The sequence below is a fragment of the Moschus berezovskii genome, chromosome 16 (assembly GCF_049115385.1).
Source record: "Moschus berezovskii isolate FMDL1 chromosome 16, NW_MosBer_1.0, whole genome shotgun sequence".
NCBI lineage: Eukaryota > Metazoa > Chordata > Mammalia > Artiodactyla > Moschidae > Moschus > Moschus berezovskii.
The window spans coordinates 34,406,291-34,421,552 of record NC_142475.1 but is presented as its reverse complement, the minus strand read 5'-3'; the positions used below and the strand labels follow the sequence as shown (position 1 = coordinate 34,421,552).

Here is a 15,262-nt window from a genome sequence, read left to right as displayed (position 1 = left end):
GATAGAAAAGAAACAGGGTGTTAGTTGATAAAGTTCCTACTGAATTCCATTTGAAAAATGAAGTTCAACTTCAAACAAAACCCCAAAATCACATCTGATGCTGATTTTATTGTACAGGTTAACTCACCATGCTTTACAATATCTTCAATATGGCTGGCACCCTTTCTTCTGTAATAACCCCAAATACTCTGAAACTCTACAGATCTAGGGACGTAACCTTTGATGGTACCACTGGACTGTGTACAACCATCACATGGTTTTAATGGCTGCAAATAGGACAATTATGTTTTCAGCAAATGGGCACCCCTTTGAGGAAAGGAAATGTGGGGCAATTATACTGATACATTGTCTCCTGGGGCTTCCTTGACACACCTGAAGAGGGTGCAATTCAGCTTGACATCTCTCAGCACTTCCTGGCCTTTATGGCCAAAGAAGCTCAAGTGTGTTTCAGTTTTTAACAACTGTGAAGGGCTACCATAGCTTCTGACCACCAATGTCTAACCCCCACTGGGGATTCATAGCAATGACCAGCATTGTACAAAAGTGCCTCTGATTCTTAGATCACCTTTGATCTCTCTTAGACCAATCCGCTCCTCAAATGTGTTCTTCCCTCCATTAAAAGACTGAGAGTGGACATTTATGTCCTCTCAATACAGCCCTGACTGGTGTCACAATAAATATTTTCTGTCATAATTTTAGTGATCGAAAGATGACTTAATCCAAACTCTCTTTTTCCTTAATTTTTGTCTTAAACATACATTAACATTTTAAAATAGAATTTAAACAGGTGCCCAGTAACAGAATGACAAACGTTAAGTGTGAAATCTGAAAGTTAGGAAGCTGAACCACATATGGTCACCTTTTTTTTTTCCCTTAACATCCGCCTGCGCTGGACTGTTAAGTGGTTTCATCACTGTCAGGCCAGGCAGGACTTGTAAAACTGGGGATGTGGGTATTCAAAGACAACATTTGCTTGGTGCCTTTAATGATTTCTGTAATTAGTCATTTAAGCAGATTGCCCTGTGATCCCAAACAGGGAATACAGGGAGATGAGCTGAGAAAATCATTTCCTGAAGGTACTTGAAAGCTATTTGCGGAAAATGAGGTCTGTCTCTTTGCAGGGTTCTCTGACTCCCATTTCATTGGGTGGGGATGGCGCTGGAAAGCAACATTCTCCAAGAACCTATAAAATGTGTATGCCCAGGCACACTTTTTTTATTTTTATTTTTTGATACTAGAGTGCTAAAAGCCTTTGTTGGCTTTCAAATTTTAACAGGTAAATATGTAAAATAGATGACCAGTGCAAGTTCAATGCATGAGGCAGGGCATCCAAAGCTGGTGCTCTGGGACAACCCAGAGGGATGGGTTGGGGAAGGAGGTGGGAGTGGGGTTCAGGATGGGGGGACACCTGTACACCCATAGCTGATTCATGTCAATGCATGGCGAAAACCACAACAATGTTGTAAAATAATTAGCCTCCAATTAAGATAAATTAATTAAATTTAAAAAATTTAACAGGTAAGTAAATGATCCAAATACGGCAATGACAGTTTAGAGACCAGCAGAAGGAAATGCACCTAGCAAGAGCAAGTCTCAACTCCATGAGAGAAAGAAACACCAAAAACCAAGGAAGTGATGTTTCATAGGAAAAGGGTACAAGGTCCGGTCGGGGGAGGGGTCCTGTGACTGCTTTCATGGAACTGGACAGTTAAACAGGGCTAATAAATGCGCTTGGAATGCCTCATTCAGCTTTTACTTCAAAGATAAAAGTAGAAGTTTTCAGAGCGTGTCAGAAAGGGACTTAACTATTTTAATGATTCCAGGACTCCCTTACTAGGTAACGCTCTCTCAGATAAGCCTTCGTCTCAGCAAGCCTCAATCGCTCCCTGTGAGAGAAAGGGCTGTTTAATTCTCACCAATAATTTGGCCACTCTTTTGTGGGAGTGTGTTGATGACTCAAAACCTTTTCAAAGTTGGCATGATATGAATCTCTGTGACACATACATGCAGACTCACTTTGTTTTTTTTTTTAATTAATTTTTTTATTTTACAATATTATATTGGTTGGTTTTGCCATACATTGATATGAATTCGCCCCAGGTGTACATGAGTTCCCCCTCCTGAACCCCCCTCTCACCTCCCTCCTCCCTTTATCCTCCCTCTGGGTCATCCCCGCACACCAGCCCCGAGTATCCTGTAACATGCATTGACCCTAAACTGCTGATTCGCTTCACGAGACAGCAAAAGAGACACAGTTGTATCGAACAGTCTTTGGGACTTTGTGGGAGAGGGTGAGGGTGGGATGATTTGAGAGAATGACATTGAAACATGTATGTTGTCATGTGTGAAGCAGACTCACTTTGCACATAACAGTAATGGTTAAGATCCTGAGTGCTAACTACCCGCCATACACAAATCCAACCTCTGAGTCCTTATTTATGAAATTCTCCTGCATCCCAGTAGGGAGGTTTTACTGATCAGGAAACAAGGCCAGAGCATTTAAATCGCTATCTGGAGGTCACGGAGCTAATGAAGGGAAGGGCTAAGACTCAGACTCAGGCAGTCGACAGAACTGCTGTTCAAAGGATAAGCATTCTTTCCTTCATGTCCTTCAGCATTCCCATTTTCTATCTGTAACCAAACATATGGAACACATACATTTCTTTTCTGGTCCCTAGGCTCACCACGGAGCCCTAGATAAATCCTGACCGGATACTGGATAACAGTGAAGCACAGGAAGGACGGAGGGTGGCAGTGGAGTTGTCTTGCTTTTAGTATTCTGCAGAATAAAGCCTGTTGCTTTGAAAGACACGAAAAATCATTAATGTTTCAGTAGCCAGAGAAAATACCATTCCACAAAGTAAAGAATTCTACTGCACTATTGCAGTAAGTTCAATGGCCTGGAGTTCTGACCATGCCGGGGAGGGGGGCAGAGAGAGAGGGGTAGACCTTGGGCACTGATGCCTGGCACGTGAAATCCCTTGGTGGTAGCTGCTCTTTCATCTCAAATCCTTAAAAACCCCACTTCAGGTTGTCTTGACTTTAACACAAAAACATCTACCATCCAGAATTTTCAATCTAAATGACTAAAGAAGGAAAATTTCAGGGAAAGAGCAGAAATGGCTGGGAGCCATGAGGCGCTGCCTTTGGTTGACATACAAGTCCATCTCCCTTGGGGTGACCTGGCATTTGATGTATTTCTGACATCGAATTGAATATTAACACTATTTCAGAGAAAAGCAGAGCAGACAGTGCCCCTAGAACTTGTGTGTTTGCCAGGTCGTCTGTCCTTTAGAGCTCCGTCCTGTACAAAGTATGGAAAAGCAAAACCACATGGCAGCCCTTGAGACGGGAGACTGAGTTGGCATGAACCATTCCTTCTGTTTCGAGAGCCAGCTGAGGCAGAAGCCACTAGGAACCCCAGAACCTCTTGTTCTGGTTGCCTAAGCTTATTTCCCGAGGTGGGGGACATGCCTGGCCATCTCCACGGAGCAGGGCGAGCCCTCAGCAGAATGCTAAGTAGGTCTTTCGGCGGTGTGGATTGATTTGCAGAGATGGCACACGTGTGACCTCCTCAGTCAAAGTCAATGTTTCCTTGGCCCTCAGAATTTCAGAAAAACACAAACGTAAATAAAAAATAATGACAAGGCCCCAGAGTCATTGCCTCAGCAATTATTAATGCCTGCTAGGTTTCCAGCACCCTGCTAGATGCTGACAATGTCAGAAAAATCATCAAAGGCAGAACTCCTATTCTCCTTAATGTTAATGATAAAGTACCAAAAATTGCATTTTTAAACATCACAGAGTTGATTGTTTTCTTTGCCACATATATTCTGCTTTTCAAATTAAAAACCAGCAGGAAAACACAAGCATGATTTACACATAGCCTTCTCTGTCTAGAAGACCTTTTTCTTCATCTGCCTGGAGAACCTTCCTATATCATTCAAACTCCAGTGTGGCTGTCAGCTTAATGACGTGAAGTCTCAGTTGCCAAGCCCACAATCCTCACCACTCTGTGCTCCCTTCCTACCCCATCCACATGGTTGCAAATTTAGATATCATTGTAGGTCCCTGGGTGTATGTCTGAATCCCCCACTTAGTGATCTCTTTTGGCTGAGGCTCTTCTAGACTCTGTCTGTTCTTTAGAATCATCTCTGGGTATGTTAAAACATACAGAAGTTCAGGTTCCAAACCGGACCCATGGAGGCCTGCACATCTTTACTTTATGATACTCTCCACAGATGAAAGACATGCAGAGAATAATAGCAGAATACAAATCAAAGTTCTACATCCTTAAAATCTGAAGCAGGGCCCAGTAACCCAGTGAAGTGCTTCCGGCTTAGAACACACTGCTCCAGCTAGAAGCTGAAGTGAGACTTCCCTTTCCTTTCTACTACTTGAATCTGAATCTCGAAACCAGCACATTCAGTTCTCCCTGTGCAAAGATGGAGTGGGCTGGTTAGGAGAGATGGATGGCTAGATTTGCACAGGAGGCTTGGCCTAACTCACCTACTCAGCTCTCTGCTCAGAGGGTTTGGAAAAGAAAAAAAAAAAAAAAGGAGAGAAGCATGACTGGCCTGGAACAGGGAGACACTTTTGTCCAGGTTTATCTACCAAGGAAGCAAGGAGAGAAAAAATGAGATCGGGTATCCGTGGCTGTAGACACAGGAACCCTGTCTAGGAGAAAACCACAGCCCAAATAAAGTTCTCGCCTCAGATGAGTCATGTTAAATACTCCTGTCCCCTTGTTGGAGAGTCTGGAACGTGCACAGAAGTGGACCTGGCATGTCAGGAGCAGCCTCAGATTACTTCCTCTTATCCCACTGACTTCTGGTCAAAAGACACTTTTAGCGGTGCCTAAAAGTGCCACTTCTGAGTCATCCTGATTCATGCCCCAATCAACTGCCATTTTCCCTTTGTGTGTGTGTGTGTGTGTGTGTGTGTGTGTGTGTGTGTGTGTGTGTGTGTTGCAGAGTCCTTGCAGTAATTAGGGGGTAGAGCCCAGGGTTGCTGCTCAACCTACTATGATGCACAAGAATAACTTTCTGCCATTGTGTTGTAACAGTCCATCCACAACAAAGAGTGATCCAACCCCAAATAATGATTCCCCTATGGTTGAGAAACTCTGGATTGAGAAGAATATCTATGGAGCACTCAATTTTTACCACACAAAGAACCTTGTTCTTTACATTTTTACCCCACATAGTTCTAACAGAAACCCATTGATGAAAATATAATCCCCATTTCCAGATGAGGAATCTGAAGCTCAGAGAAATGGAACAGCAGTGGAAGGTCACAGATGTGGAAGGCAGCGGAAGGGACTGACCAGATTTCTCATTCCTTCTAACGTTCATCCCTTACCATAGAGTCCCCTGTTTCCATTGCCTCACTCCTCTGTCCCTTTCATGTCCCACATCACTGGCAGGACTCAGGGTCGCCAGGGTCGAGGTTGGCCCACAAGCACTTCCAGTACTTTAGGTTTCCTCTTTCTTTAGCAGACTCCTGTGTGGACACAGCACTGGTGCCACCTGAGACAGGATGCATTACAGAAGCACCCGTCAGGCCTTTACTTTTAAACACAGCAGTTTGTTCATCTCATTCTTCTGAGGAACATAGGCTCCTCTTTTGCAGGCACTTCTGAAATAATGGCTGATTGTCAATGCGGATTACTTGATCAAAAAGAAACAGCTCCCCACCCAAAATAAAGCAAAAGTGTTCAAAGAGAAAGTATAGATGGGATTTTGGTCAAAATAGATCTGGTTTCAGCTACTTTCTTACTTGGACTTGCTTGTTTGTCCTGCCTTTTTTAAAAAACTCTTTTAGCCATGCCATGTGGCATGTGGGATCTTAGTTCCCTGGCCAGGGTTTGAACCCTTGCCCCCTGCATTGGGAGCATAAAGTCTTAACCACTGGACCACCAGGAAAGTCCCTCTCCAGCTTCTGGTCCTTCATATTCTTTAACTCACTCTTTACTTAGTACATTCTGGCCACAAGGACCTTCCCCAGTTCCTCAAATGCACCCACTTCTTTCTCCAGGGTGTCCCCTCATTCTCTTGCTTCTTCTGGAATGTGCTTCCTTCTACAGTGCATTTTGCTCTCACCTACCTCTTCACTCAAGTCTCAGCTTAGATGCCATTTCTTCAGAGACGCCCTCCATTGACCTCCCCAACCTCAATCAGCCCCTGTTCTTTCATATCACTTGCTGCTATTTGTAGTATATCCTCGGTGATGTTTATCAGTATAATGCCTCTCTCCTCCCAAAGGGGAAAGACTTCTGTGAGGGCAAAGAGCATGTCAGCTTGGTTTACCAATGCTCTGCCCATAGCCTGTGTTGAAAAAGATTTTTAAATGAAAGAATAAATGACAGTGGTTGATTCACTTAACCTTTATGGCTTTATCTATACAATGATGGTATTAATTTCAACTTTTTAAAAGTCATTAGAATGAAATAAGGGGACATATCTAAAGAGCCATGCATGCATACGTGTGTGCTCAGTCATGTTCGGCTCTTGCAATCCCATGGACTGTAGCCTGCCAAGCTCTTCTGTCCATGGGGTTCTTTAGGTAAGAATACTGGACCTCAAGATTCTCTTTTACCCCTGACTTGACCCTTCTTTGCTTTTCATGTTTTGGAATAAATGTTGTGACTCTTTCCTTGCCACTGATTCGTGGTAAGACTCCTTCCTGAGTTCAGCTTTGCCCACTCAGCCTCAGGCTGGGTTACTGAAGGGAGGTGAACTTTCTATTACCTGTGGTTACAAACAGCTGCTATTTCAGCCCCAGTGAGGAATAATCTATACATACATTTCTAGAATGAACACAGCTACCGATGGGTGAAGAATCCAATTGACTGATGAATCTAAGCACGTTTTCACTTATGGTGGATGGAGCTAAATAAAGGATACAGTGTGCATCGTTCTGTATCATGAGTTTCTCAGACTTCTTCTGTTGGTTTCTTAGAAACTGTGGAGCAGCACGCAGTGGCCTGTCAAACTTGGGGAGCTGGCAGAGCAACTGACTAGTCCTGAGGGTCTTCGCATAAGAGGCAGTCGGGATCCTGGTCGGCTGGCAGCTCCATCTGAATGGTGAGTGAGTGCACAGGAAAGCGACTGCTGAGGACTTTCGCAATTTCTCTCCGAACCACCTGGCTCTCCCGGCTGGCTGCTGTTGATAAAGAACTGAGAGAGGTTGGCACTGATTGTACACACAGGGGTGACGGCTCATCTCCGGCTTCAAGTACTTTGTCTCTGCTGCTGAGGTAGGGCACAGGCAGTGCACTGGAAAGGAGCCCTGATGGCGCTGAGAGTCGGCTACACTTACACAGACACGGCTGCCAAGCGCCCTGTCACTATGGGAACTTTCTGCCCACAGTCCTCTCTGGGGTCTGGCGTCCCTAGGGGCTGAGTGTGACAGAGGAGATAAGCCATGAAAAAGCCAAGTCAGAACTGCTGTTTCTTATACAGCCCTGCTCACTGGCTCCATGGGTTCTCTGAGTTTTCACCCTTGTATATAATCACAATTTATCTCAAGGATGGTGACAAGAACCAGAAAACATTTAGAGCAGCAACCCTCTCTGCCGTCTTTTTCTCTTTTCCCAAAAGGTATCAGGAGGCTGTGAAGTTCCCTCCATAGTAACCTGAGTGTTTACTAGATCCTTCCATTTGCAGTGAAATATTGGTGTAGGGGAGGCTGTAAATTCCCTGCAGCCAGATCCAAGCCTCTCAGCTGAGATGAGGATGTCTGAGAAAGCACAGTCCTCCAATGACTCTTCCTGTATCCTGCCTCTAAGTAACCTCATGAGTTATTTCTCAGCAGTCTAATATATCATTCTTGGTCTGAGCTGTCTCCCGAGCCATTGCCCATTTTCTCAGCCCTAGGATGTATCATGAGCAAAATCACCTTCTACTTGACAAAGTAGTTTTTAAGGGTAAACCTCACATCCCAAGAGTCCTCTCATATGGTTGAAGAATTGCTAACCATCCAGTAAAGGAACCACCATTAATTCTGACTAGTATATCTTTTACCTTTTTGGAATCTTAAGGATGGGACCTGTGTCTCCTTCACCTTTCTCTCCTTGATGCTAGGGTAAAACATCTCACACACCAAAGATAATCAGTGAAGGTTTCTTGTTAAATTCATTCCACTCCTTTAACCAATAGGACATCAAGTCAAACAGAATTTAAGGCCTTGAAGCTTGGGTGGCGTTTTATCCTTTTGTTCTACTCTCTAAACCTCTACCTTCGACCTCCAGGGTGGTCATAAGTAGCACTGTTGCCATGACGACATTGGCACAGGGAAGGGGATTTCAAAGGCCCTTGGTCACACAAAACACATTACAATTGTTTTGGCATGCAGCAGACACCCAGGGCTGCTCTTCCGAAAGGAGGGAAATTACTGACATTAAGGATAAGACTGAATTTTTGTCCAGGATGTTTACCAAACTCACTGACCTGCAGCAACGTGAACAGAGAGAATCACTTGGTTCATTGTTAGCGACCAGACGTGCAAACTGTGCACAGACACCACCCCATCCACGGCTAAAATGAGGTCTTTCACACCGTTGTAGCTCAGGTGCTTTGGCACACCTGCCAAGAGGAGAGCACAGGAGGCTGGGGTTAGGAGGTTATCTCATGAAATGTGGCTCAGGGCAAAGATTAATTGAGGCTGCAGACTACTTAATAAAATACTACCTTGCCCTCTCCATCTGTGGTTTCTCTTTTCAAATGTTTACAAAAGCAGATTCACCTGTTTCAAAGGTTTTGCCATCAGCCACAGGTTCATAAAGAATATTTGCAGATTTTACTCTGTGACCATCAAAACAGTCATTACCCTTCACTTCCAGAGTGTATTTCCCCCAATTATGTTTGCAATTATCTGGAAAGCAAAGTGAAATCCCATGGGATTTGGTATTGAATAATCTTGGGTTGGCATTCTGACTGCAACTATTGTGAATTTTAGCCAGCACTTGGAACTTCTCTAATCCTCAGAATATTTGTAGTAAAATAGGCATAATAAAAGCAATATGTAGTTAACAGAGTCCTTTGGGGACTCTGAAAACATCTCAGAAAACATCTGTCCTCTGTAAACTCTAATGCTATACAATTGTTAGTTATCCAACCAGTCCCTTAGCGAACTATGATAATAGGAGATCCTAATGTTGTAATACCATCTCATTATTCTGTCTGTAGAATTTCTGTTAAGTACATTAGTAAGGGTTTACTATTCAAGCCACAGAAAGTAGTAGTTTGACTTCATCATTGTTTCTTCATCACGAGTAGTGTGGGACGTGCACAAAGGTGGGGAGTTTGGCAGCCAGTCAGCTATGTTTTGGGGCTGAAGGAACTGGAGTGTCTCTACCTGGAGATGGGAAGGTGAAGGGAAGTAGAATCACCCTTTTCAAACATTGCAAGGATTGTCACATAGAAGATGATAGGATTTGAAAATATAAGGGCACTTGCTTTGGCTGGCTAGTCAATGGTTGGTTAAATCATAAGAGGTATCAGGCTGATATAACAATTTTTTAAAAATCAACTCAACTAGCACCACTCTGGTAAAGCCATTTGATGTAATAGGTAAATCTCTTGTCAACTAAAGATGATCCAAAGAGGATTCTGTAGAAAAGATTTCTAAGGATGAACACTTTTTAGCTTCCACTTCAGTTATATACATACAACACAAACACCTGGTGTGTTGGTTACAAATAAATATGCCTTGGCTCCATTAAAATTCTCCTGAAGAAAACATCTATGGATGGAGGCTCTGAAATCTATATGCTTTCAGAGTGGCTGTTGACCTTGGATGCACATTAGTGTCACCAGAGATTTAAGAAATCCCAATGACCAGGTTATACCCAAGACCAATTAAATAAGATTTTCTGGGGATAAGACCAGCATCAGTATCTTCTTAACTCATTTGTTGATTCTAACAGAGCCAAAGTAGAGAACCATTGCACTGGTATTTACAAGCTACTGGGCAGCCCTACTTTGAAGTGGTTCTCAAGCTTGCCTACATGTTAAAAAAAAAATAATCAAAGCCAGCTTCTGTTAAATCTGTCAAGATCTATCAAGATCTATCAAGATCTCTGGGTCTAGGACCTGGGCGTAAATATTTTTTCAAAAGCCTCTCAGATGATTGAAATGAGCTGCCAGTTTAGAACCACTTTCTTAAAGGGAATAGGAAACCCTTAACCCTCCTTTTTCAGGATTTAAAAACCTTGCTCATAGGGATTCCCACCTTGGAGCTAACTTAAAATTCAGTACAGTATGAATTTAGTTTTATCCCATTTTATATCTTTTCATAGAACAAACATCTGGTCAACATGATTTTTTACTCTATGAGCTCCACAAACCTAGGGGTACTAGAAACAAAGAAATTCTTTCTCATGTTAGCCATAGAATGTGCATATAGTCATGGGTGGAAATATTACACAATAATAAAATAATTAATAATATTAGCACCTTTATTGAGAACCTACTATAGGTCGAGGTTTGTGCTAAGCACTTTCTAGTAATGATCTTATTTAATAGTTATAAAGCTTTAAGATCTAATTAGTGTTAGAACTGTTGGACTGGAGAAGAAATTGGGAGTCAGAAGGGTTAAGAAGAATTCGTAAGGCCACATGGGTAAGTGGAATGCCAGACTCTAAGATCCCTCCTCTGGGTGTGAAGTGTTATGTAAACATTAGACCCCAGGTATTGTAACCCAAAGGTGACAATTATGCTTAATGTGTCATCCCTAGAGAGTTTCCCTTATGCTGTCATTCATCTGGGACTCTTGAGATGAAGTCAAGATTCCACTGCCTCTTTTTCTCTTGCCTCCTTTTGTCACTTTACATTTATGGAGGATGCAGGTCTACTCCTATTTATTTTCCTCTATGAAATAATACTGACAAGCAAGAGGACATGTTCCCGTGGACCTCAGTGTTCATCACATCCTAGAAACCTTTTTCTTTCTGATGGAGATCCTGCAAAAATATTAATGCATCCAGAAAAATACCCAAATTAGTGTTCAAAAAAATAACTACCCAGGCTAATAGGTATATGAAAAATCACTCACTAGGTTTCATAATTAAAGATTCATATATACAATCAATAAGATATAATATATTCACCTATCAGATTAGAGGAGAATCAACAGTTTGATAATGTCCAGTGATGGTGAGGATGGGAAGAAATGAGCACTCTCATACACTGTTGGTGGGAAAGAAACTTATATGGTCTCTTTGGTAGAAATGACAGTATCTATCAAATATTAGAAGGTCCATAACTTCTGAAACAGCAATGAATGTCTAGGAATTAGTCCACAGATATAAGTGTTAAGAATATAATTGAAACATTATTTGTAATGTCCATCAATAAGCAAGTGGATGCTAACAATAGAATACTTTGTACCCATGAAAAAGAAAGAGGTTATCTATGTATTTACTAATATGGAAAGATTTCTAGTTGAAAAAAACAAGGTGCAGAACAAAATACCTGTCATCTTGTTTGTATGATAAAAGACTTACACACACACTATATATATATATATACACACACACACATACTCATGTATATAGACACACATATGTATGCACATATTTAGGGTTTCCCTGGTGGCTTGGTGGTAAAGAATCTGTCTGTCAAGCAGGAGACATAGGTTCAATCCCCAGGTCGGAAAGATCCCCTGGAGACGGGAATGGTAACCCACTCCTGTACTCTTGCTTGGGACGGGGTTGCAAAAGAGTCAGACACAACTTAGCGACTAGGTAGCAACAGCATACACATGTGTGTGTGTGTGTGTGTTATTACATATACGTATATGTGTAAACGCATATATGTTTTTGGAAAGATATATCTCACCTTTTACCTTATTAGATGTTAGGCTTGAAGAATAAGATTGAGAATTTAAAGGTGAAAAAATGGGGAGAAGTCTTATCATTTTATGCCTTTCCATTTACACACATATATGTATGTATGCCTTTCCATATATATATATATATATATATATGGGTTTCCCTGGTAGCTCAGCTGGTAGAGAATCCACCTGCAATGCAGGAGACCCTGATTCAACTCCTGGGTTGGTAAGATCCCCTGGTGAATGGATAGGCTACCCACTCCAGTATTCTTGGGCTTCCCTGGTGGCTTAGACAGTGAAGAATCTGCCTGCCATGTGGGAGACCTGGGTTTGATTCCTGGGTTGGGAAGATCCTCTGGAGGAGGGCATGGAAACCCTCTTCAGTATTCTTGGCTGGAGAACTCCATGGACAGAGGAGCCTGGCGGGCTACAGTCAGTCCATGGGGTTGCAAAGAGTCAGACATGACTGAGTGACTAAGCACACAGCACACACACGCACATATATATATTTAAATTTTATCAAGTACAAGTATTATTTTATGCTAACCTAATTTGAAAACCTAATTTAAAAATAAGTATATTTCATGTAGGAGTTACCTGCCTTTCTGATAGGAGTTTCAATAATTAGCTACACTTTTTCTTACATAAAAAAAGATAATCATGAAAGAAGAGCTGTTCTGAAAGAAAACACTGAATATAGTCTTCCTAAATTGTATATGCACTTGTCTCTCTTCGATAGCTTCTGTAAAAGTAGCAACAGCTGCAGCTCGGCACTCAGCCCCCAGGACAGGAGGTGGAATCATCTGGGACCTAAACAAATACACTGTCCCCTGCCAAGCGAGGGCGTTCACTTGTCACCCAAGGACTTTCGACTTCACTTCCTGTTTCACTGCGGTCAGCACAGTCACCTACCAATGATTACAGTGCCGGCCGAGAACAAAGCCCTTCCTGTGTCCTCTGCAGTGAAGGCTAAGCTAGGGAAGGAGGAGCTACTGCGAAGGCAGCTGCCCTCTGAGACTGTGTCCACCGTCTATCACAGTGCTGGACAGAAGAGAGCAGCTCAGCCAACATCCGGCTGTTTTTGATTCTCTGAATATTTGATAGGATGCAAACCTCTAGCTGTGATTGGATTTTCCAAGGATCACTCCCCGTGCCCTCATGGAAGAACCCCTAAAGTGAGATGAAAACACTAGTCCAGTGGTTCTCAGAGTACGGTCCCCAGGGCAGTAGCATCAACATCTTGTTAAAACTCAGATTTCTCAGGCCCCATCCCATCCGGGTCTACTGTCTCAGGAACTGTCTGGTGGGCCTCACAGTCTGTTTTAACAGACCCTCCAAGTGGTTCTGATGCCTCTAATGCCTGAGAACTGCTGGCCTAACAAGCATTTTACTTTTTCAGTATTATAGTAGTTATAATTTTGCCCAAGAGACAGAGTTACACAATCTTTCTTGGGTAATTTCCATGTATTTAGGAAGAAACGTATAATTTTGCTGTTTCTCCCTCACTGTTTATCTCTAGTATTTGTACATATTGCTTTTATACTATGCCATATGATATGATAGTTGCTAGAGAATAGAAGCCAATTCTTTTTTATTTATTCCCATATGAATAAAACTCATAGTACTTGTATTCATAAAAATTCCTTATAAGTTTACATTTTCCTTATAATGCAGGCTCGCAGTGAGCATGCCTTGAGGTCATTTCCTTTTGTGGTTATAGTGAAGAGAAAACACACATGCTGGAAATAATACGAAAATCACTCCTACCTTCCATGAGTAAGATGGAGAAGTCCTTTAAGATAGTGACGGTGGTGGCCAAAACCAGGCCAGAAAAGACAAATGTGCAGATGGGGTCTGCCATCTTATACTCTGGCTAGAAAAAAAAAGGAATTTCAGTTCATTGAATCCAGGCCTCCCCTGAAGAAAGTCTAACTGATAAAATAAGTAAACCCCCACGCTTCCTTCCTTTCCTGTCACCCATTCACCCTCCTGACACTTACCATCCAAATCAGAGTCAAGACTTCCTGAAGACATAATCCCTCTAAGCTTTCAACTCTCAATGACTGAAGAAAGGGAGACCATAGGACATGTTCTCCCCACAATTTAAGAAGTAAGGAGAGGGATTTTCCCAAGTGGTCCAGTGGTAAAGAATCTACCTTCCAGTGTTGGGTCTAAGGTTTGATCTCTGGTCAAGTAACTTAAGATCCCACATGCATGGAGCAACTAAGCCCACACAGCGCAACTACAGAAAGCCTGCTCACTGCAATGAAAAGCCAGTGCTGCCAATTTTTTAAAATTTAATTAATTTATTTTAATTGGAGGCTAATTAATGGCAAGCCACTCCAGTACTCTTGCCTAGAAAATCCCATGGATGGAGGAGCCTGGTAGGCTGCAGTCCGTCGGACACGACTGAGCGACTTCACTTTCACTTTTCACTTTCCAGTTTCACACATTGGAGAAGGAAATGGCAACCCACTCCAGTGTTCTTGCCTGGAGAATCCCAGGGACAGGGGAGCTTGGTGGGCTTCCGTCTATGGGGTCACACAGAGTCAGACACGACTGAAGTGACTTAGCAGCAGCAGCAGTAGCAGCAATTACTTTACAATATTGTGGTGGTTTTTGCCATACATCAGCATGAATCAGCCTCGGGTATACATGTGTCCCCCAACCCTGAACCTTCCTCCCACCTCCCTCCCCACCCCATCCCTCTGGGTTGTCCCAGTACACTGGCTTTGAGTGCCCTGCTTCATGCATCAAACTTCATGCATCAAACATGGTTATATACATGTTTTCAGAGAAAGCAATGGCAACCCACTCCAGTACTCTTGCCTGGAAAATCCCATGGGCGGAGGAGCCTGATAGGCTGCAGTCCCTGGGGTCGCACAGAGTCGGACACGACTGAAGCGACTTAGCAGCAGCAGCAGCAGCGTATACATGTTTCAATGCTATTCTTTCAGATCAGGAAAAGCCAGTGCTGACAATTTTTTTTTTAAACAAGGATAAAAAAGAAGAGGAGAGATATCCTTGAGTGCTCCCTCAAAAGACCTTATTTAATGTCTCTCAACTTAATAGAAGCAGAGAGGATGGATGAAAATATGCACACATGGGCACAGCGTTCAGTGACTTTTCAGCCTTAATTATGATGAGAAAGGGAATCATCTGCTCAGAGGTTGCACGTGACCAAGGTACAGCCAGAGCTTGGTCTTGGCTGATGGAGTCAGTTTATAACTTTCTCTCTTAAGTTATGTTACAGACTCAAGGTAGGCATCTTTGATACAGTCCAAAAAGTATACACTGAGGCCTCATTCTCATGCTCTCTCACCATTGGAGCCCTTGACCTCAGGGTGAAACATTTGCTCTCCTGCCCTTGATGAAGTTCTGTGCCACAGAAAACTTTCTGCCTCATTACTTCTAGGAAACTCAGCCA

General features: G+C 42.7%; 1 protein-coding gene across 1 annotated transcript in view; it reads right to left on the bottom strand.

Moving 5' to 3' along the window:
• Nucleotides 1-7,018: 7,018 nt before the first annotated feature.
• The window catches only part of SLC30A8 (solute carrier family 30 member 8), a 39,923-nt gene continuing 31,679 nt past the window's right edge, over nt 7,019-15,262 (bottom strand). Inside the window, exons 6-8 of the mRNA XM_055432476.2 lie at nt 13,603-13,708; nt 8,451-8,585; nt 7,019-7,164 (exon numbers count right to left, since the gene is read on the bottom strand). Coding sequence (XP_055288451.2) covers nt 7,019-7,164; nt 8,451-8,585; nt 13,603-13,708 — 387 coding nt within the window. The remainder of the gene's footprint in view (nt 7,165-8,450; nt 8,586-13,602; nt 13,709-15,262) is intronic.